The 23,721-nt window shown below is 39.4% G+C and overlaps 1 protein-coding gene across 2 annotated transcripts in view; it reads left to right on the top strand.

Moving 5' to 3' along the window:
- The window catches only part of LOC109062567 (histone acetyltransferase KAT6A-like), a 34,589-nt gene that overhangs the window by 10,648 nt on the left and 220 nt on the right, over positions 1-23,721 (top strand). For both annotated transcript variants that reach the window (XM_042723504.1, XM_042723505.1), the window contains exons 3-17: positions 4,782-4,890; positions 5,446-5,561; positions 6,643-6,724; positions 6,896-7,010; positions 7,322-7,677; positions 8,654-8,769; positions 10,037-10,152; positions 11,162-11,303; positions 13,324-13,485; positions 13,990-14,083; positions 14,191-14,422; positions 15,368-15,551; positions 16,427-17,101; positions 17,579-17,837; positions 18,732-23,721. The exon at positions 18,732-23,721 is cut by the window's right edge and continues 220 nt beyond it. In XM_042723504.1, coding sequence (XP_042579438.1) covers positions 4,782-4,890; positions 5,446-5,561; positions 6,643-6,724; positions 6,896-7,010; positions 7,322-7,677; positions 8,654-8,769; positions 10,037-10,152; positions 11,162-11,303; positions 13,324-13,485; positions 13,990-14,083; positions 14,191-14,422; positions 15,368-15,551; positions 16,427-17,101; positions 17,579-17,837; positions 18,732-21,892 — 5,919 coding nt within the window. In that variant the 3' untranslated portion in view covers positions 21,893-23,721. The remainder of the gene's footprint in view (positions 1-4,781; positions 4,891-5,445; positions 5,562-6,642; positions 6,725-6,895; positions 7,011-7,321; positions 7,678-8,653; positions 8,770-10,036; positions 10,153-11,161; positions 11,304-13,323; positions 13,486-13,989; positions 14,084-14,190; positions 14,423-15,367; positions 15,552-16,426; positions 17,102-17,578; positions 17,838-18,731) is intronic.

Below are 23,721 nucleotides of genomic sequence, written 5' to 3'. Positions count from 1 at the left end.
ATTCGGCTTTCCAGTGTCTGATTGCCCACGCACAACATGCACTCGGCTTTGCGTACATTAAGAGGAAATTGAAGGCTGCATTAGAATGGGAAAAACTGGCAGATTGATGCATGTATGCGTGTGTGTGTGTGTGTGTGTGTGTGTGTGTGTGTGTGTGAGGGGGCGGCTTTTGTCCTGTCAGATGTGCTTCTGTAAAGAATCATTTTTCTCTCCTACATGAAATATTTTTAGATTTCCTGCGGTTGTCTCCTGCTTTGCAGCTGTGCTTTAATTTTGCCTTGTGAATAGTTTGCTCATCTCATCTGAGTTGTTGTGCTGGTCTTTATGAAGAATGAAAGAGTTGTTGTATGAACGCAAGGTGTGTCCGCTAAACTGCCCTGGTTTCTCCACTTGTAGTAACATGTTCTGAACAAAACAATTGTCAAGAGGTATCAAGGCCGATGCAGGTCGCTATCCTATGCTGTGCAGGTGTGTGTGTGTGTGCGCAAACTTAAAAAAAAACTAAACAAAAAAACACTATTGTTTGAAATCGGTGTCAGTAAGATTTTTTGAATTAATACTTTTATTCAAAGACCATGCATTAAATTAATCAAAAATTACTTTTCATTTAAAAAACAAACAAAAAAAAAACAAACAAAAAAATATTTTATTTCAGATAAATGTTTTTTGAAATTTGTATTCATTAAAGAATCCTAAAAAAAAGTTTCTACAAAAATGTTAAGCAGCACAACTGTTTTTAACCGTGACGATAAGAAATGATTCTTGAGCATCTAATCAGCATATTACAATTTATTTCTGTAGGATCATAGGACACTGAAGACTGGAGTAAAGACTGCTGAAAATTCAGCTTTGCTGTGACAGGAATCAAAAAAAAAAATATGTAAAGTTATTTTAAATTATAATAATATTTTGGAATGTGTTGTTACTACGGTGGCTGAGAAGTGCAGAACAAATCACAATTCTGAAAACAAAACAACAAATTAGAAAACACAACAACAATTCCAAAAACATTACAAGTAGTCAGAAAACACGTACATTTACAACACTTTATTCTATTATTACCTTTGAATCAGAATACAAAAAAACTAGTTAACGCTAATGCGAGGGTGTTTCTAATACAGCGTCTGTAGGAGTGAGAGTAAATTTGACCACTTTCTTTTCTGACCGCCGTTATCAGTATCTCTCTAATTTTTTTTTCTTCTTTTTGTAAGTCATGAAAACACTATTGTGGGTTTTTCATTTGCTATTTGAACAAATGAGAATGCAAAAATAAAAAAACAAAGAAAACAAATTAAATTAGTGTTAAATTAGTTTTTTTTATGTGGGGCGGAGAGAATTTAAAGGGGAGAATATAAACACAAAATATTAAGAGTTGAACAGTTTGGTTTTTTTTTATTAGGAAAATTAAACGAATTGAGTTATATCCAACAGCATTGAGACCGTTCAAAAGTAGAAAACGGCCTTATTGAAAATGCAAATTGATTCTCTGCCAGTAGGAGGCGCTTCTAGAACAGTTTCCCTCGTAACAGCTGTACACAAAAAAACTGCACGGCTCTCATAAACGCTACTTTATCAGACAGTATTCAGGCATTAGATGAGATGAAAATGACATTGAACATTTGAGAAACACCCCCTTTTTGGACCACAGAGACCTATAGCTTCTTGGATTTGTCATTGTGTTTTTTTATTTGTTATAATGTTTTCAGAATTGTGGTTGTGTTTTCTGAATTATTATTTTGTTTTTTTAGATTTGCGTTTGCGTTTGTAATTTATTTTTTCAGAATTGTGATTTGTTTTGCACTTCTCGGCCACCATATCTTAATGTATTTTTGATCAGAAAAATGCAGCCTTGATGAGCGTAAGACGCTTCTTTCATAAAATTATACTGACCCCAAACTTCTGAACCGTTGTGTGTGTGTGTGTATATATATATATATGTATATATGTCAGCGTCAGTACACTTTGATTTTTGGTCCACTTTAGTTTGTTTACATTAAACATTTTAAAACTCTAGGAAACTACGTTGAGACATGACAGGGATTGTGAAAACTCTTCATGTTTTCTACGAGAGCTTTTGTGCACCTGCATGAGCGTACACTGAACATCCGAACAAACTCTCAATATGACATGCACTTTGATGGCTTTTGTTTATCAAGATATAAACAAATGTGCTTGTTCAAGCGTGTCTTTACTACAACAACAACCGCATTTCTTGTCAAATGTCATTCCAGTGTTGAATCAAAACAAAGTTGAACCAGGGCAGAGTACTGCAGTAAAATGAATTTGATTTTTATTTTGTGAACTTGAGTGACGTTTGTTTTCATGGGGAAATCATCTGTTTGTTCATGGTTGTAAACTGCAGAATCTTTTTAGCTCATTCCCTCTGTTGGCGGATTTTGTTCATCAGAGAAGATGCTAAAGGTAGTAAGATTTCTATATCCTGTTTGTATCTCTGATTTGTGAAGTCTAAGTTCTGTCACAACATGAATAGAGAAGAGACATTAAATGACTGAAGTATACAACAGTATTCTGTTTAACCTAGATCTGATTGGATCTTTTGGCTTGGAGAAGTGTGTAAGGGTTTGGTTTTCTCTCTTAGGGTCCCACCCTTGAGTGTGAGTGTGTGTGTGTGTGTGTGTGTGTGTGTGTGTGTGTGTGGACCTGAGTCAGAGGAAAATGAACCCAATAAATCACACTGACCTCTCTCCTCCCTGCCTGGACACACACACACACACACACCCAAACCTTAGAAACACCCTCATATGCACACCGACCTTTTTTCTCCCAGCCTAAATCTGCCATTTCTTAATTCTTTCTGCAGTCAGTCAAGAACGCAGTATCGTTATTGGATACAATCACATGTTCAGAACCGTAGTAGCAGTCTTTGTTTGTACTGTTGCACAACATCTGTATAGCTATATACATTCAGCTCCTCTTGAGCAGAACCTTTTCCACACATCTGTCTCCTTGCATCCACATGCATGTGTTTGTTTGTGCTCTGTGTATGATGCATACTGCGTCGTGGGTGGGTCTCTCTTGGACACACTGAAAGATTAATGGTGCTCCAGAAGCAAATGTCAGATGGTGGTGCTTAGAATAAGCATCAACACATGCTTTTGTGCCCACACCCTGACAATAAACCCACCTCTAGCCGCACGTTCACTGTGATCTTGCCCACTGCAGCCTTTGGTCCTCGAAACTTTGAGCCACTATGGTTTGTGTCCGTAATATCTTTTGACGGCTTTTTGATGCTCACTTATTGACTGAATGCAGGGGGCTTTAAAAATGCCTTAAAACTCCCATTGAGTGATGCCACTTTTCTTTCTTTCTTTTTCTTTCTTTCTGTCTTTCTGTCTGTCTTTCTTTCTTTCTTTCTTTCTTTCTTTCTTTCTTTCTTTCTTTCTTTCTTTCTTTCTTTTCTTTCTTTCGTTCTTTCTTTCTTTCTTTCTTTCTTTCTTTCTTTCTTTTTTTCTTTCTTTCTTTCTTTCTTTCTTTCTTTCTTTCTTTCTTTCTTTCTTTCTTTCTTTCTTTCTCTTTCTTTCTTTCTTTCTTTCTTTCTTTCTTTCTTTCTTTCTTTCTTTCTTTCTTTCTTTCTTTCTTTCTTTCTTTCTTTCTTTCTTTCTTTCTTTCTTTCTTTTCTTTCTTCTGCACCTTTTCTAATGAACTTGACAAAGATTTATTCACAGTTATTTTCCATTCATTCTTTCTTTCTTTCTTTAAATTTTTTTTAATTTAAAGAATTTGTTTTGGGTGTAAATCACCTTTGAGCACAATTTGTAACATTTATACGGCCCTATGAAAACAGTTTTATTTTTTCCTAAATTCCATTTAATTTTTTTCCAAATTCTGTTTTTTTCCGTTTTAATTTTTCTGGATTCTGTTTTTTCCGTTTAAATTTTTCTTGACTCCTTTTTAATAGTTAAATTAAAGATTATTAATCAAAAAAGCATGTCTTGTTAATTAAAACCATGAAATGTATACATTTTCACATCCATTTAATAAAAGTTTAACAAAAGTTACATGTTTAATGAAATGTATTATTTTTTCTGACCATATTTTTTATTGTTACCAGATTCTGTGTTTTAGCATGTCTAATTATTTGAATGCATAAAACAACTTAATTTAATCTTTTTTTTTTTTTTTTTAAATAAGTAAAGTAGCCTTGCAATTTAAATTTTTTTTTCTCTCAGAAATTCTGTTATGTAATTTTTTTTCTGATAATCAAATGAAGGCATAAAACATTAATTTCAGCAAAACTAATAATAAATTAAGCAAACTTTATTTTTTGGCAATATTAGAATGATTTCTAAAGGATCATGTGACACTGAAGACCGCTTTGATTGCAGAATTAAATTAAATTTTAAATCGTATTAATAGAAAACAGTTATTTGACTGTAAGCTGTAATAATATTTCACAATATAACTTATTCTACTGTGTTTTTGAGCAAATAAATATAGTCTTGTTGAGCGTACGAGACAAACATATTCAAAAACAATAATAAACAATGCTGATTTTTTTTTTTTTTTTTTTCCTTCCTGTACCAGAATGTAAAAGTCTGTCTATTGTCTTCAGGCTTTGATATATTTGTGAAAGAGATATTAGTAGTGTCCTCAGCTCGGAATTGAATGAAGCAGACATTAATACAGTTCATAAAGAGCAATTAATTCATCCAGACTGTCCTCAATTACACCATATTCAGACCTCTGTTTCACCATATTATTTGGATCTATTTAATCAATAACTCTCTTATTTGCTCTTCATCTCTGTTTCCTTCTCTCAGCCTGTAGCAGAGCCCATACCCATTTGTAGTTTCTGTTTGGGGACCAAGGAGCAGAACCGCGACAAGAAACCCGAAGAGCTCATCTCCTGTGCAGACTGTGGGAACAGCGGTAAGGAAGGGGTCAAACATTTTCATCATTCATTTATATAATAAGACATTAAGTACTGGCCAAAGTCATGTTCCCTGCATGCCCTCAAAGTCGTGACATCTTTTAAATTCAGTTTTATTATGTTGTAAGGTCATAAAATTTTTGTAAACGGTACAAAAATAGTCTTTAAAGTCAAGATGTGAGGCTGCTGCACTTTCTTCTTTATTACGCCAAGCTTTTGATCTACTGTTATGACTCTATTTACTTGGTTTTCATGTTATAATATGTTGTAGATGGATATTAGTGCTTGTTTGTTTGTTTGTTTTTTGAACGAGCAGCTGGAAGTAGTAAAGTACAGACATTAAAAATAAACTCCCAGTGCATATTGGGCTTGTTTATAATTAAAAGTCCCGCATTATAATATCTTTCTGGTTGTTATTGGTATTCTGGTTACACAATAAACTGTATGTGGCATTTAACACAGTGTAGCGTCTCTTGGGACTGTTCTGTTATAGGAAGGAAAAACTAAATTCTGTTCTATCGTCGTTCTTTAAGGCAGTCTCGTTGTCTTCTCAGGGCACCCTTCCTGTCTGAAGTTCTCTCCAGAGCTCACAGCACGGGTCAAAGCTCTGTGGTGGCAGTGTATCGAGTGCAAAACCTGCAGCAGCTGCCAGGACCAAGGGAAAAATGCAGTAGGTTCTTCTGCAGTCTCTTATTGTTGCTTGCCACATCATGTTAATTTATGTGAGTCTCCTCATTTACAGCTCACCAAAGCTGTGTTTATTTGATCTAAAATACATTTTAATGTTTCAAAATATTATTTTTTTTCCTGTGAAGGCACAGCTGATCACACCAGTCTCACGTTAATATGATTTAGTTCTGAAGAAGCATTTCTTCCTATCATTAATTTTGAAAACGGTCGTGTTGTCTAATATTAGTGGTAACTGTGGTGATTTTTTTTTTTTTGAATGTATTAAAAGTTCAGAACAACAGCTTTTTTATGAAATGGAAATCTTTTTGTAACAACGCAAGTCTTAACTGTAACTTTTAATCAATTTAATGCATCCTTGCTAAATAAAAGTATCGATTTCTTTTGAAAAATATCATTCTGGACATTTGAAGGGTAGAGCATATGCTTATATTACACACTTACATTTACATTTAGTCATTTAGCAGATGCTTTTATCTGAAGCGACTTACAAATGAGGACAATAGACGCAATCAAATCAACAAAGAGCAATGATACGCAAGTGCTGTAACAAGTCTCAGCTTAACGCAGTACACATAGCGGGGTTTTTGTATTATATAATAAAATATAAAGAAAACAGTTAGAATAGAAAAAGAATAGAGCAAGCTAGTGTTAGAGGCCTTTTTCGCTTTTGTTAGTTGTGTAATAAATAAAAAGAAAAATGGATAAAATACAAAAAGATTAGAAAAGCTATTTTTTTTTTTTTCTTCAGTGCACTTCAGATATGTACTGGTTATGGGAACATGCTTTTTTTTTTTAGTGTGTAGTACAATAGTGGGTCAATAGGGACTTGTCATAATGTCTCCTGATTGCACAGATGTTTAGTTTTGTAAATGCATAATGCATTTTTTGGGTTTACTTTAAAATGTATTTTTTATTACTTAACTTTAGCCCTGCGATCCTTTTCACTTCTCTTCAATTAAAAAAAAAAAACTTTAAAAAAGCAATCACAATCTCCTTTAGTGTTTAAAATTCATAATTGGTGTCCTTGACTCTTGTGTTGTCTGTGTGTTTGTATTTTACAGGACAACATGTTATTCTGTGACTCCTGTGACCGAGGCTTCCACATGGAGTGCTGTGACCCCCCACTGATGCGAATGCCAAAAGGTGAGTGTCCACACTCTCAAATACATGCTTGTTCTGCGTCGTGCAATCAATGCATTTGCTTCTAGGCACACTCTATTAACTGTACATTGTGTTGACGTATTCATTTACACAAGAATCAGTTTTCTCTTTGATTATAGTTATGAGTAAGGATTCTTGATTGCTGTTCTGCAGGTATGTGGATCTGTCAGATCTGTCGGCCAAGAAAAAAGGGAAGGAAGCTCTTACATGAAAAAGCAGCACAAATCAAGCGGAGATATAATGCACCACTCGGGCGGCCAAAGGGCAGGTATTATAAACGGTTTGATTCTGTTTGCAAACACATCTGTGACCCTGCAGCACAGAAGCAGTCATAAGTAGCACAGGTATATTTGTAGCAATAGACAACAATACATTGTATGGGTCACAATTATCCATTTTTCTTTTATGCTGTCACCATTTGAACTAAATGTAAGAAATGCATAGCGTTAATATGAAAATGGTGCTTGTCTCTTTAAGAGCTAGAGCTCTGTCGAGAGCGCTATACTGCTTTATTCATCGTCACATTTGCAGAACTGTGAAATTGTTTGCAAAGACTACTAGAAGTTCTGTTGTCCTCAGACCGGGCCGTCCCTTTAAGAAGCTTCGAGGAGGTGGGCGTGGCAGAAGAAGGCGGGGCGCTGGAGGCGTCGACCAGTGCTCACAAGGCTCCTCCTCCCCACACTCCTCCTCCAGTTCCTCATGCGAAGGCTATCCGGGCGACGATCGCATGCTGTTCTCTCTCAGAGATGACGATTCTGCGCACGGTGGCCTGCGTTTTAACAAGAAAACAAAGGGTCTGATCGACGCCCTCAGCAAGTTTTTCACACCGTCCCCGGAGGGACGGAAAGCCCGAGCCGAAGTGGTGGACTATTCCCAGCAATATCGCATACGCAAGAAGAGCAGCCGCAAGGGCGAGCATGATGACCGGACAGGAGGTGAGACCCTGAACTGTTCAACATGTGTATTAGGTGATCCATGCTTGCAAGATAAGGAAGGTAAATGCACTGAGAAATGAGCATTTCGTCCAAAATATCACATTTGCGTGTGGTGAGATTAAAACTGAAAGGTATTTCTTGAAGTGACTTTTTGTGCTTTACAAAATAAGGTTTCTTTTGTAATGCGTTTGCTAGAAAGCATTGAAGTTTGTAAGCATTTGTTTGTAATACTTTTGCTAGAAGTCTCTAATGCTCACAAAAGCTGCATTTATTTGGTAAAAAATGCAGTAAAAACTGTATGACACATTAATGTAATTTTTTTTTTAATGGAATTTAGACCCGTGATGGAAAGCTGAATTTTTTTATTTATTTTTTAATGATCATTCTTTTGTCCATTTGGTGCTCAGGAAACATTTCTTATCATCAATGATGAAAACAGTTAATATTTTTTGTGAAAATAATGATATTTGTTTTTCAGTAAATGGAACGTTCCAAAGGACAGCATTTATTTGAAATGGAAAATATTTTATGCTAACACTTTTTTTTTTTTTAAGGTGTCCTTGTTACACGTTACATGTACTTACTATTTTATTAACAATAAATTATGCATCATTTCATATAAGAAACCCTAAGCCAAACCCTAACCATATAGTATGTACATTAATATTTATATATATATATATATGTATGTATGTACATTAATATTAATATTACATAATATTACTCAGTACTTAAATGTATAAATACACTGTAACAAGGACACCTTAAAATAAAGTGTAACCTCTTTTATAATATTACAAATGGCTTTACTGTCATCTGATATTTGAAGAAAGAATGAATGGAAGCTTGTCACTCTCTGTCTAGGAAGGACATAAGTACAGATTAAATCTGAATGTGCCGTCTCTTTTATTATTTAGATTGATGTTTGTGCTCTCACTCACTCACTTAACTGTCTTGGTGTTTTTCTGAATCACAGACAATCAGGAGTGTGGAGACAGCTGGCGGGAGGACGAGGACAAACTGCCAGGACACGAGAACCTAACGGAGAAAGACGTGGAGCTCTTTAGGCACATTCAGGAGCTGGCACTACAGGTACAGAGCGGGACAGAATACAGATTCATTTGCGTTTGTTAAATGTCCCATCTGAATTTCATTCATAAATAATCCTTTTTTCATTTGCTGAGCATGCTCTTTTATGTGTGTGTGTGTGTGTGTGAGAGATGCTTTAAGTTTGTAAAGTCACACAGAACAGAATTATACTGTAATAAGTCAAATTTAATAAATGCATTAACAACATAAAAATTCAGTGTTAAACATTTAATTAAACGCATATGCTAATGTGTAACGGATTTTGATATGAACGAAGCGAATCCTTCTTGTCGATAAACCGTATGCTTGATGGTAGTGGTGCCTGTTGTTTGTTTGCACTCACTGATTCTCTTTTGCTGTATTAGCAGAGACTTGTAATGTGCGGGATTTGAGAGTTTCTGTTATCTTGACAGCTGGTGCCTCTCTGTGATACACACACAAACACAAATGCACATTTGTAGACTGATTGGCTGATTCACGCGTGTGTGTGTGTGTGTGTGTGTGAGATTTGAAGTTCCCAGCAGAAGCAGCCAGTCTCTGTCTGCCTGAGGCCATCAGTCGAAGAAAAACTCACTAACCCAGAGAGAGATGCAGCATCAGACAGATCCAGCATGCTTTTGTTGCGCAGCCAGAAAAGAAAGATACCATGCTGCAGTCTGACAGTATTAACTGAACGTTTAGGACATGCACACACTGCAAAGTTTAGGAAGCGGTAGCTGCATTTAAGTATGGGATTGACTCTTTAACTTTATGAGTGCAATACCAGCTCCAAAATAGTGTATTGTGTGTTATTATTATTGAAACAAGGATACACAAACTATTTCTATTGATGCATGTGCACTTGTTATATCAAGTATAGACCTGCTTCGATTAGTGTGTGTGTTTGCTTCCTCTTTAACTGCACAGAGTAATTATTTTCGAACATGGAAATTATCAGATTCTCAAACATTTGTTTTTAAAACCAACATGGCATGTTCTGAGCTGTTTCACCTCCACTCTGTGTGTGTGTGTGTGTGTGTGTGATCACTACTGAGTGCTAGCAGGCTGGCTAGAGGCAGATGCTCTGAATTTCCACTTGGGCTGCGGATAAGAGCTAATAATAATCCTGTAAGCTTGAGCGTGGCGCTGTATGCTTGAGAGAAACCGTTTGTGATTATTAGAACGAAAGGCAGAGCCTAGGCATATTTCTTGTGTGAAAGAGAGCGAATCGATATCGTAAACGTACCAACTTTATCTGTTTTAACTCTATTTTGTACTTCATCTCTTATAGAAAGTCGGGGTGACTGGTCCACCCGATCCCCAAATGCGCTGCCCATCTGTTATAGAGTTTGGGAAGTATGAAATTCAGACGTGGTACTCTTCTCCATACCCACAGGAGTACAGCAGGTAACCAGCAGCATGCGTCATAATCATCCACAAACTCCATCAAATAAATATATATTGCCCCAGAAATAATTGCGATAAGTGATTTTATTGTCATTTTAAGACAATTTTATGCAACTTAATAATATATAATCATAATATTTGTCCCTGCAGCACAAAAGCAGTCATAAGTAGCACAGGTGTATTTGTTGCAATAGACAACAATACATTGTATGGGTCACAATTATACATTTTTATTTTATGCCAAAAATCATTATGATATTAAGTAAAGATCATGTTCCATTAAGATGTTTTGTAAATTTCCTACCGTAAATATATCAAAACTTAATTTTTGATTAGTAATATGCATTGCTAAGAACTTCATTTGAACAACTTTAAAGATGATTTTCTCAATAATTAGATTTTTTTTTTTTTTTTGCACCATCAGATCCCAGATTTTCAAATAGTTGTATCTCAGACAAATATTGTCCTCCTAACAAACCACACATCAATGGAGAGATTATTTATTCAGCTTTCAGATGATGCATGAATCTCAGTTTCAGAAAATTGACATTTAAGACTGGTTTTGTGGTACAGGGTCACACATAACAGCATAATAATAAATAGTAATTAAACATTTTCTAACAAAAAGTGCAAGTAACAAGTACAAAAAAAAAAAGAAAAACGCGAGATTTTTCCATCTACAGATTTTTCCCTGACCTTCTTTTCTCTGTAAGTTAACTATTGCTGAAAAAATGACACGTTTAAACACAGCCTTAATCGATTTGTGTTCAAGAATATACATACAAGAATATTAGTGCTAGAAGGTTGTTTATAAAGCAGATAGTCCCGGTCCTTGATTCTGATTCTGGTTGAGCCACGTTCAAAGTTTCAGAGGAACTACATTGTTTGGTGGAAGAATACTGTTTTTATTAATATCATTACTCTTTATTTGCTCTCTCAAGAGAGATGTGCGTATGCACCTTTGATCTTAGGCTGTGAAATCTGATGTGTGATTGTTTGTATGTGACAGGCTCCCTAAGCTCTACCTCTGTGAGTTCTGTCTGCGCTACATGAAGAGCCGCAGCATTCTCTACCAGCACATGCGAAAGTGCAGCTGGTTCCACCCGCCTGCCAACGAGATCTACAGGAAGGACGACGTGTCCGTGTTCGAGGTGAGGAAAAGAAATCTCCGCCCAGATAAAAACCACAAATGCACGCAGACACTCGTGCACACTTGACTTTGTTTACACGCACTTGGCTGCGAAGTCGCATGCACGTCGACATTCTAGTCATGCACACGCAAATGTGTGTGTTCATGTGTTCTGAGCCAACAAAGCAAATCTCATTCACACTGATAAGCGCACACACACTCCTACTTTCTATAAAAGACCATTTAGGTGTGAACATGACATGCAGATCTGAATGGGTGTGGTCTAATCAATGCTGCCAGACTAGATTTTACAGAGTTTATATGGTTACATTTGGAGATTGACAACCTTATGTGACCTGCTCTCAAAAAAAGACACACAGAGAAAAAATTCAAAAAAATTTTTTTATTTTTATTTTCACATTCTCCCTTCAAAATGATATATGATTTGTTGGAATCGGATGAAAAATTACTGAGCTTTGACGTCGATAGAGTCAGCAAAGTCTCACGTTTTCTGAAGGTTCCAACTCAAAATCACCAGCAACATTGTATCGTTTCCTCCACTTCCTTTCTTAATATTAATTACTGTGTGTCCCTGCAGCACAGAAGCAGTCATAAGAAGCACAGGTATATTTGTAGCAATAGACAACAATACACTGTATGGGTCAAAATTATACATTTATTTTATGCCAAAAATCATTAGGATATTAAGTAAAGATCATGTTCTATGAACTTTCACTTTTAAATTAGTGGCAATTTGGCGCTTGAATTCAATTCAAGCAACAACAAAATAGAGCAACGTAGAGCATAGAACTTTTTGTAACAAAACGAATAAAAATACATCATGCTGTATGCCTAATATAAAATAACTAATAACTTACACATGGTTTAGGTATACAAAACTGAAGATCAAAATACACAAGAGATGTACGTTTATTAGCAAAACTAATAAAAAAGCTTAGAGACATGGCATACTTGATGTAAAATAAAAAATAAAATACACCGTTTAAATAAAAAAAAACAAACCAACTTAAAATCTAACGATTTTCCTTCTTATTTCTTTTTATGAAGTTGCAGTTCTTCCAATATCACCTTAGATGATTTGTAGAAGCCAACAGGCTTTTCAAAATCTTAAACATTTTTAAAACCGGTGTTTTTGCATGTCGTTTTGAAACTCTTTGTCTGTCTCACCGCACTCAGCTTCTCCTCACGTGATAAATGAAATCTGATCTGTGATGCGTTGAGCAGCTGTGTTCAGTTTTTAATTGTAGAGTCTCTAACTCAACTAAATGATTTTTATAACTGTAAAAAAATCAAAATGACGGTGACTTCACCTGTGTGTTCCACATTAATCAACACTCCTGTTACAGCTTGCCTTCCTGTTTGGCCAGTTGGTTTAAAGGCTCAGGTTTCAGTCTGGTCCTGACTCAGCAGGATACCTGTGGTGGCAGCTCTGCTAAAAGCTAACACTGTTGGCATTCAGCCCACAGGAAAAGCAGGAGCTGTGTAATTTATCACTGTGGAGTGAGTTTCGTGCCAGTCTCTGCTGCACGACTTCTTTCTAAATGTTAATTTAGTGTTTAGTAATTGAGTCTTACAGACATTGCATTTTGCAAATATGAATAATGAATGAGTTGATTGTTATTGTTAGAGTATGTGAAGCCTAGCAATGCCACTTACATGCAACCAAATAATCCGTTTGTAATCTGACTGAAAAGCATTCATGAAAACACATAGAATAGAAGCAGCACGACACAGCGGTTATGTGCTTATCAGAATTCAATACATATTAATTCTGCTGTTTAAAACAAATAAAGAAACCGTGTAGGAGAACTGTTATGTGTGCAAACAGCAGGTGCTCGGGACACATGAACACGCACAATCACTTTATTTAGTGTTCATGTGTCTACATTCAGATGCATCAGTCGGGATGAATTCAGTCAAGTTGTGTGTGTAAACACAGCCGTTGTCGCTTGATTTCATCATGGCCTGGTTAGGACACAGCAAGTCAACCCAAGGCTTAAAACATCTTTTCTACACTCCAGGTGGATGGAAATATCAGCACAATATACTGTCAGAATCTGTGCCTGCTGGCCAAGCTCTTCCTGGACCATAAGACGCTGTATTATGATGTGGAGCCCTTCCTCTTCTACGTGCTCACACAGAATGACAGTAAGGGCTGCCATCTCGTAGGATACTTTTCAAAGGTGAGCTAAAGTTATGTTTGTTGGTAATGCTACTTTTGCACATTTTTACTGATTTTGTGGCTTGCTTACAGTAGATGGCTTTGTTTGTGTGTCTATGAGTTGATTATCCTTTTGGAAAAGATGCTAAAAGTGAAACGTTTTTTTTTTATTAACATTTATGCATTTAGCAGACGCTTTTATCCAAAGTGACTTACAATGCATTCAGGCTATACCTTTTTTTTTTTTACCAGTATGTGTGTGTTCCCTGGGAATTGAACCCATGACCTTTTGCACTGCTAACGCAATGCTCTACCACTATTTTGAGAGTGAATTGTGGATTCTGTTTATGCACTCCATTTAAATAATTTTAAGAACTATATTGACAGCTGTGTATGGTGTTCAATGTGTGCAATTTTTAACCGAATACGATCATACCTGACCAAAACATAGTGTGGCGCATGGATAGAAGTGTATTTGTTACACTTGCTTATATTTTACAAAAAATCTTTTTTTTTTAATCTCCAGGAGAAGCATTGTCAACAAAAGTATAACGTATCCTGCATTATGATTCTTCCACAATACCAGCGCAAGGGCTATGGGCGATTCCTCATTGACTTCAGTAAGCACTCTGCATTGTCTTTCCACTGTTAACAATATTTGAGAATTCTACTCCATCAGATAGTGTGATTAGACACAGAGGATAAACTGTTACGACTCTCTCTGCAGGTTACCTGCTGTCCAAGAGGGAAGGCCAGCCGGGCTCACCAGAGAAGCCTCTGTCAGACCTTGGCCGGCTGTCCTACATGGCATACTGGCGCAGTGTGGTGCTGGAGTGCCTACATGAGATCAGAGATCGACAGCTCACCATCCGCAAACTCAGCAAAATCACTGGCATTTGTCCTCAAGATATCACGGCCACTCTGCTTAATCTGAATATGCTGGAACAGAGAGGAGACCGGTGAGAGAGACGCTCACACACTGATTTTCATTCATTATACATAGTTTAGTGCCAACACAGAGGATATGCACCACATTAATCAAAAGTGACCGAAGAGACATTTGTTACAAGAGTTCGGTAACACTTTATTTTAAGGTGTCTTTGTTGCACGTTAAATGTACTTGTATGTATAATAACAAATTATATGCAAGTAACAGTAAGCCAAACTCTAATCCTAACCATGTAGTAAATACATTAGTTAATTAATATTAGTCAGATGTCAGAAAGAGCACATACAAGTAATTTGTTTTAGTGTCACAAGCTTCCAGTACACAGAGACAACAACAACACACAGATATTGAAAATAAGATGTGAATAAAATACACACGTGTGTGTATATAAATAAACAAAAAAATAGAAAATGCAAATTGAAAAATAAAATAAATTGTATGTACAGGTGTGCTATAGAAAAAAATATAATATTACTCGGTACTTAAATGTATAGTTACACTGTAACAAGAACACCTTAAAATAAAGTGTAACCAAGAGTTCTATTACAAATAAGTGCTGTTCTTTTTGAACATTATATGAAAACATTTTTAGTTTCCACAAACGTATTAATCAGCAGAACTGTTTTCAGTATTGATAAAAATAAATGTTTCAAAATCACCAAATCTTCAAAAAAAAAACAATTCTTAAAAACATTCCACACCTTTTACAATATTAATGATGCTGAAAATACACTGTAATGTATTACAGTAGAAAACGCTTATTTTAAATTGTAATATTTCTCTATATCACTCTTATTAATTGTTAATATCAAAGACAGGCTTGGTGTACATAAGAGACTTCTTTCCAAAACATTAAGACATCTTACTGACCCCAAGCTTTTAAATGGTGTTGTATGTTTGTTACATTTGTAGCAGTCTGTATAGTAGTTTCCTGATTTGTCCTTTCTTGTTATAGAGTGATTATCCTGCGAAGAGAGAAACTGGTGGCCTCTCACATGGCTCGACTCAAAGCCAGACCTCGGCTCCTTGAAGTAGATCCAGACTGCTTGCGCTGGACACCTGTCATCGTCACCAACACAGTAGCATCTGAAGGAGAAGGGGATGAAGATGAGGAAGAAGGAGAGGAGGGACCTAAAGATGTAAGCATCTTGACTTTTTTCCTAGGTTCAGTGGATGCAGTGTTTGTGTGTGAGTTTATGATTAATCTCAATTCACCCATGCAGACTTATTTATAAAATGGAACAAATCATCTTTTGAAAGTAATTTTTGCTTCAAATAATGTTTGTTGTTTAGATGTTAATTACATTGTTTCGCCAGTAGGTGGCGACAAGTGACTGTTAAATAATGCATTTGCCATTGAATCATTCATTCAAGAGATTTGTTCAAAACTGCTGATTCATTCAGTAATGGGCCAAGTGAAGTATTTATGAGTCATTGAATTATTCAATCATTTAAAAAAAAAAACTACAACGACAATTGTTTCAAATTAATTAAACATTTTTGAATTGAGGCAATTAGTATTATAAAGCGGAGAGTTCCGGTCCTTGATTCTGATTGGTTGAGCCACATTCGAAGCTGTTGTAAATTACTCTACAATGTAACATACACCTTTTGTTTACGTTTGTCTGTTGCTCGGCAACCACTTTGTTGCAACCACAACTGTTTCTGAGGAACTACATTGTTTGGTTAAAGAATACTGTATTAATATCATTACACTTTATTTGCTCTGTTTTATTTTGTGAAACCTTACTACGTATATGGTAACAACTAACTAAACTAACAACGCCCCTTAGCTGTTATAAATTCACTGTAAACCTTGGGGCTTATTGCTTTATTTTGTCACAGTCTCTAGAAAATTACATGTTATTTTGCTTAGAGATCACGATTCTCCCACGATTCTGAACTATTTCAAACAAAACAAAAAAACTGTGATTCTCAATTTGTCCTGAATTGTGCGGCTCTAGTGCCAGTGCATACTGAAGCTGAACTCCTGTTCTCTGCATCTCTTCGATAGATCAAACCCAGCCACAAGAGCTCCCCACTCTCTTGGCATATGAAAGGGGAACGGGAAAAGGAGGAAGAGAAAAAGAGCTTCCCAGCATTCCCAAAAAACCAAAGCTCTCCTCCATCCTCTTCTGTTTGCAACAGTGTTCTCAGTCCTGAGCGTTCTCCCCTTTTTCTCACGGCTAATGGGGAGCGTAGGGGACCTGGCCGCCCTCCCAAAAACTGGTTATGGGGCAAAGTGAAGGATGTACCACGTTCAGGACCAGGTCGACCCCGTAAACCAAGGCCCCCGGAGGAGGAGGATGATGATGATGATGATGATGACGAAGAGGAGGAGGATGAAAGAACTGGCATTAATAAAGTGACAACATCACCGATGCTCTTGGCCTTAGAAAATGAGCCTGACTCCACATCAGCGTGTCCCTTGGAGGCTTCTAGGCACCCCGCGGTTCCACAGTCACGCAGCAGAGGGCGGCCTCCGCGGAAAAAGTGTGGCCCAAAACGCAGGCTTAGCGAGGAGCCTGAAGATGACCTGCCATCTTTGCCCCACACCACAAGGCTGAGTGAACCCTCGCCAGCCTTCATCAGTGAGAGCAGTGAAGACGAGGATGAAGACGATGAGGAAGAGTTAAGGAGTCGATCACCGCCTGTCCTCACCAAACCCACATTAGGGCTCAAATGCAAGGTATGACACAGACACAGGCAAGGTATGACAAAGTCTGTTTTTGCTTTGAAGCGTGCACTTCGTAGAGTTCCCTTTAAACTTCAGGTACAAGTCAGTACTTTTTATCCACAATATCCACATGAATACCCACCTTTTTGGATAAACCTTAGCTATTATTCAGTTCGAAGACGTCGCCAGTGCTGCATTCTTAGTCAATGTACTGCAGTATTTCCTCTCTCAAATAGTAGAAAATGTGGTTAACACCCGGTCATGCATGAAAAAAATACCGTCATATACCGTGAAACTGATATAATTTTGAAAAATACCTTTTTTTTTTTTTTTTTTTTTTTTTGTTGTTGTAATGAATATCATACCGTGGACTACATATCGTATCGTCAAATTTTAATACTGTTACATGCCTAGTAGGCTTTTTCGTAGAGGCTGGAAATAAAAATGTTGTCTTATTCTAGAACTTTCTTTGCTTTTCTCCACTTGTAGTCTCAGAAGTCCTTGCGGAAGAGGCGTGTACGTCAGCGCAGCCATCCCCACAGCAGCGTCGTTACAGAGACCATCTCAGAGACAACTGAAGTTCTGGATGAGCCGTTTGTTGATTCAGATTCTGAAAGACCCATGCCCAGACTGGAAGAAGAAACTCCATTTGGCAACCCTATCCGACGCTACGCAGCAGCACGCAAACACATGGGACCTGCTCCCAAAAGCATCAACAGAGGCAATCTGACTGAATCGGAGGAAGACGGTTAGTACACCTAATAGGATCTTTCGGTTCCTCACAATTTGATTCATATCGATTCTTGGGGTCTTGATTAGATTTTTTAATTTTTAATCACGATTCACAATTTTCATTAAGTTTTTGGTGCACACTTGACGTCAACCCACAAGATTTTAATACAAAAACACACAAGTCTATAGTATGGGTTTCCTATTAACTTCCTAATAAATAAAAAATGTTACACTTCTCATTAGGAAAGTGTTCTTAAAGGAAATGACGTGTGCTACGGAACCCCTAAAGGGGATACATACTGGATGGGAGGAAAATAAATACCATCGCTTTTGAATGTGCGCTAGCTTTTTACTTTTAAATTCGAGATTCACGATCACACATACTCTGTTTATACTACAGAGCGGCAGTACTTACCACACATTTAACAAGATTAGATGTTTGTCAGTGGTGCTCAGGATCTGCAAATCACTTGCTATCGTCCTCAGTCATGTCTCCTTACTCTGTTTATGTGGTAGGCAGGGCTCTGAACCAGTTCAAGGAACGAAAACAAAAAACGGGAAATGAATGAAATTTTGACAGGAACAAACAGAAACAAGATCAAATTTAAAGTCAACCAATCACACATTTAAGTAGTACGGCATATTGCAAATGTGATGTTGACGCATCCAACAAGTGAAGAAAACATCATGATGTTGTTGTTGTTGTTATAATACTAACTAGAAAATCAATTTTTTTTACATTTGTGAATCAGTGCAAATCGCTAGAAGACTGAATTGTGATACATATGTGAATCAAACACCCCTAACACTTAAGGAAAACCTGTTGTGGTTTTATGTGTGCAATCTTGAAAGTTTTGTGCAATGTTTGCTGCAATAGTGTGATTTCAAACATTGCTTCTCTTCTGTTCAGATCCCACTCCTGTCCTGAAGCCGGTCGCTGTCCTGAGAAAACCTGAGCCTTCAGAGGCCACACAGAGAACAGGGGCAACAGCTGAGATGCCTGAGGTTCCAGTTAAAAGAAAGAAAGGCTGGCCAAAGGGCAAGAGTCGCAAGCCACTCCACTGGAAGAAGCGTCCAGGCAGAAAGCCTGGTAGTGGAGCCGGTCAGACAGATGACACCAGTCTAGCAGATCCGTCCTCAGAGGACCCACCACCTCCAAAGATCAAAATGAAGCCCGGCCGGAAACCTCGCAGCTATTACTTGCAGCGTGCACAAGAGGAAGCAGCCAGACAGGAGTTTGAAGGAAGCCGATTAGATCAGGAGCAGCTAGACAATTCGACTCTGGAGGACAAAACCTGTAATAGGACAGCTAGAGCCTTAAGTCCTGAGAAACAGAAAGACTCGGAAGAGGAGGACGATTTCCTTCAGGACTTCAGAGAGCCATCCAAACCCAAAAGGCGAGGTCGGCCTCCAAAAAATGGCAACCTCCCTCCCCCTGTACCCAAACCTCCTCCTGTGTCTGAGCCAGAAGAGGAAGATGAGGAGGAAGACCAGCCGTGGTCAGTTGAGAAGATCAGCCGTCCTCCTTCTCGAACAATGTCGCAGTCTTCCAGCACCAGAGTTTCTCAGCCGAGCGCTGATGCAGAGGAAGATGAAGAGCGGGATGATGAGGATTGTGATAACGGGGTTAATCGGAGAACAGCAGCAACACCGGGCTCCGGAAGCCGGCGCAGCGACGATCACGATGCCGACGACGAAGGGGATGGTCGTCTCGAAGAGAAAAGTGACTGCAGCAGTAGCAGTAAAAGAAGAAAGGGACAAGACTCTGAGGATGAGGAGCAAGAGGACGAAGAAGAGGAAGAGGAACCATCATCTCCCGCTCGCTCTCCCCCCGTGAAAGAAGAACCCCAGAGCAGTGAGGGTTTTTTAGACATGCAGACAAACGTGGCAAGGGATTACGTCAGCAAACAGGAAGAAGTTGAGGAGGAGGAGGAAGTGCAGGAGGTGAAGACGAGCTCTGCTGATTCGGATGAACGCCGTCGACGAGAGCAGGAGGAATCTGCGGCGGCCGCTGCGGCTGTAGAGACTGTAACCGCAATCGCTGTGCCTTCCGAGCCGCTAGAAATGCATCCGTTACACGTTGAGGATAAGACCGTGCTCATGATGGAGGCTGAGCATTCACACCAGCATCCCGACTTCAAAGATGACTTGAGTCACCAGCAACACACTCATCACCACAGCAGCGAGCTGGATCTGGAGACCGTGCAAGCTGTACAGTCTCTCACGCAAGGAGAAGCCCAAGAGGAGGATGCGGAGTCCCACGGAGCTTACCAGGATTGTGAAGAGACGCTAGCAGCCTGTCGAACTCTGCAGAGCTACAGTCACGGTGAGGGTGAGGAGGAAACGCTAGCTCTAGTGGAGGATTGCGGAGCCTCCCAGCACAGTCCCATGCCTAACCCACCCATGCCTACGTTACCAAACCAGTCTGTCCGTTCAGTCAGCAGCCCTGGGATGACTCCTGGTCCTATGGAGCCTGGATCGGGAGTGCCTGGTCCTACAGGAACTTCAGGGGGAGCAAGTGGAGCGTATACCCAAATAACCCCAGAGCATCCCAGCTCCCTATCCGCTCCCTCATTGCAAAACATGGAAACCTCTCCTATGATGGACGTGCCATCTGTTTCCGACCATTCCCAACAAGTGGTAGACAGTGGATTTAGTGATTTGGGCAGCATTGAAAGCACTACGGAAAACTACGACAATCCGAGCAGCTACGATTCAACGATGGGCGGCAACGGAGGAGGGAGCGGAAGTAACGGAGGTGGCATGTCCACAGCGGCGGTAGCGTCTTCCTCGTCTTCGTCCTCAACTTCAACCACACCGTCGTCGTCGGCTTCACAAGGCAGCAGCTGCTCCTTCATCTCCACGTCCTCCAGCACAGGAGTCGGCTCTCAGATGGCCATGGGCAGCTGTAGCCTTATCCAGCAAGCTGGTCCTGGGCAAAACGGCGTACCACAACCTCCTCCTCCTCCGCCTCCGCCTTCCTCTAGCACTCCAAGCTGCGGAATAAAATCTCCACAAGGCTGTGTCATCGAAAGACCGCCGAGTGCCAGCCAGCAGCAGAAAAAAGTCTCACAGCCGACTCAACAACAACAGCAGCAGCAGCAAAACCCTCAACCACAGCCTCCACCCTCCGCTCCTCCACCGCCGCCGCCTCAACAGCAATCGCTCTCACAGTGCAGTATGGGAAACGGCTTCGCTTCCACACCCATGATCATGGAGATTCCCGAGAGCGCCGGCAGCGCCGGAGGAGGCCGGAGTTTGTATGACCGCATGGGACAAGACTTCGGCGCCGGCGGTTACAGTCAACACTCTGCTTCTTTCAGTTTAGCCAAACTCCAGCAGCTAACCAACACCATCATGGACCCCCATGCAATGTCTTACTCGCATTCGGCTGCGGTCACCTCATACGCAACGAGCGTTTCGTTATCCAACCCAGGCTTGGCGCAGCTCGCTTCTTCTCCACACCCACCTTTGCCCCAATCCCAGCCCACTATGACTCCACCTCCAAATTTGAGTTCTGGCTCCATGAATCTCAGCTCCCCTTTGATCCAGTGCAACATGACAGGCGCCAACATTGGATTGCCTCCTCCTCCGCATACGCAGCGTTTGCAAGGCCAGATGGCCGCAGTCAAAGGCCACATCGCAATTCGCTCCAAAGCCTCTCAGATTCCTACAGGCTCCCCGCACCAGCAGCAATTATACAGCCGCAGCTCTGGCGCTGTGACCATGCAAGGCACTCCGCGAACTATAGCGGTGCAACGTGGCATGATGACGAACCTCATGCCTACCCCTGCCGCTTACAACTCCATGAACATGAATCCGCTCAATGCTGCCATGTCTGCAGGCTACCGAATGCCACAGCCCATGATGAACAGCGGGTACCACAGTAACCCACCTTACATGAACCAGCCGGCCCAGTACCCCATGCAAATGCAAATGGGCATGATGGGAGGCCAGGCTTATCCACAGCAGCCTATGCAGCCCAATCATCACGGCAACATGATGTACACGGGCCCCTCGCACCACAGCTACACTGGCGTCCCCAAGCAGTCTCCATACATGAGCAGATGAGCGGCAGAGAACGAGCAGAGAGAGACGTTCCCCGCCGGACTCTGCATCTCTGTACTTTATCCATTTGTATCCACCACCCTCCAAAATCTGGGCGAACATGCAACGAGATAACGTGAGCTCGGTGGAGGAAGAGGACATAGAGACTGCGACGATTTCTTCTCCTTTCTAAATATGTTGTCGTCAAGCTCTGATCCTTTTAGATTAATTTCCCAATTGCCCCGAGCTGGGGAGATGATCTAATAGACCTGTATTGTGGCAAGTGTCATGCTCCCACAAGAGACACTGTGTGGACCAACAGAGGTTGGTTTCCACCGAAACATCCGCCACTGAGACCGAAGGAGCGAAGCATCAAAGCAGCTACAGGGGAAGTGGATCTAACCTTTCAAACTGAGAAACAAATGCATTTACGTTGTTATTGAACATGCATCGAATCATGCACACAATTGTTCAAACTGACATAGGAAGCCTTACCTAAAAAAGAGAAAATAATTGTAGATGGGACTATTTTTTTTTCTTTTTTTTATTATATTAGTATTATTATTTACTTTGTTTTTTTTTTTTTTTTTTTTTTATGACTGTTTAATGCTTTTGTTTTGATCTGACCTTCTCATGCTTCATGTGTGTGGACAAGTTGCTTCACGCTTGCTCATGAACACATTCACTCACACAGCTCTGTAGTCTCTCGTGGAGGCGCGCAAGGCGTCGGAGGTTTCTGTAAATCGGTGTCTTCCCAGTACGGAATCGTGTATCTCCAAACGCAACCGTGGCCCAAACAGACATCTGATAGTAATGACCACGCACCCATAGACTGGACTTAACAGAAGTCCTTGGAAACTAGTTAATGTAAATATTCTGGTACTACCTGGTTCACAGCACAGAAATCACAGTTTCATAAACACTCCACAGATGTCACTAGAGGGCACAGCGGTCAGTAGCGGGAAGGTCTTTAAGTTCATACTAACATTAAAGGGGTTAACCACGCAGGAGCACGTCTGCAGAGCAGGATGTGCTCCTCCTCCTGAAGTAAGTAGCGCTCCTCGTACTCCCGCTGATCACGGGGTAGCGATGTTAGCTGTTAGCCACCAGAGGGAGCTGTACAAATAAGTAGATCCGCGATGAATGAACACTCGCACCGGGATAAAGGTTAAAGTGCATGATGTCCTGAGATGGTTACTGTTTCAGGACAACGGCCAGAGAATTTCTTAACGTTCCAGTATTCATCGTCAATATGAGGAATCTTTCTCAAAGACCTGACGTTTCATATATTATTTGTGCGCTGCTTTTTTTTTCTGAATTTTATCAGACCGGGCAGCTTTCTTTTATGACAAGCTGTCTCTTTTTGACTTATTGTAGAGAAAATGTTTTTTCTAAAAAAAAAAATATATATATAAATATATATATATATATAAAAAAAAAAAAGAAAATAAATTCTGACATGGATATTGGTACTGTCATTTTTTTCACTTCTGTTTCAGGAAAAAAAAAACGATTCATATTTTTTAGCTCGACTCTTGGGGTAATGTTATTAAGAAATTCAAAACTAAAAAAAATTACAACTCACTTCTAGTGAATTTAAGATGCCTTTAACCTTTCCATTCCATCTCATCATCTCTAGAGTTTTCTATCTTTGTGTAGTATATTAATGCTATTTTAAAACTAAAGGAAAAAAGAGATATCTAAAGGTCACTTAGCGTTATTTTCCTTTTTCTTTTTTTGTTTCTTGGTTATTGTGTGTGTGTGTGTGTATAGGACAACTTCCTTACATCTATGAGGCATGTAAAAAAGCTCAGTATATTTCCGTCTGTTTATATTGCTTACCTTTTCGTATA

Source organism: Cyprinus carpio, chromosome B5, assembly GCF_018340385.1.
Source record: "Cyprinus carpio isolate SPL01 chromosome B5, ASM1834038v1, whole genome shotgun sequence".
Classification (NCBI taxonomy): Eukaryota; Metazoa; Chordata; class Actinopteri; order Cypriniformes; family Cyprinidae; genus Cyprinus; species Cyprinus carpio.
This window is presented reverse-complemented; position numbering and strand designations above follow the sequence as displayed.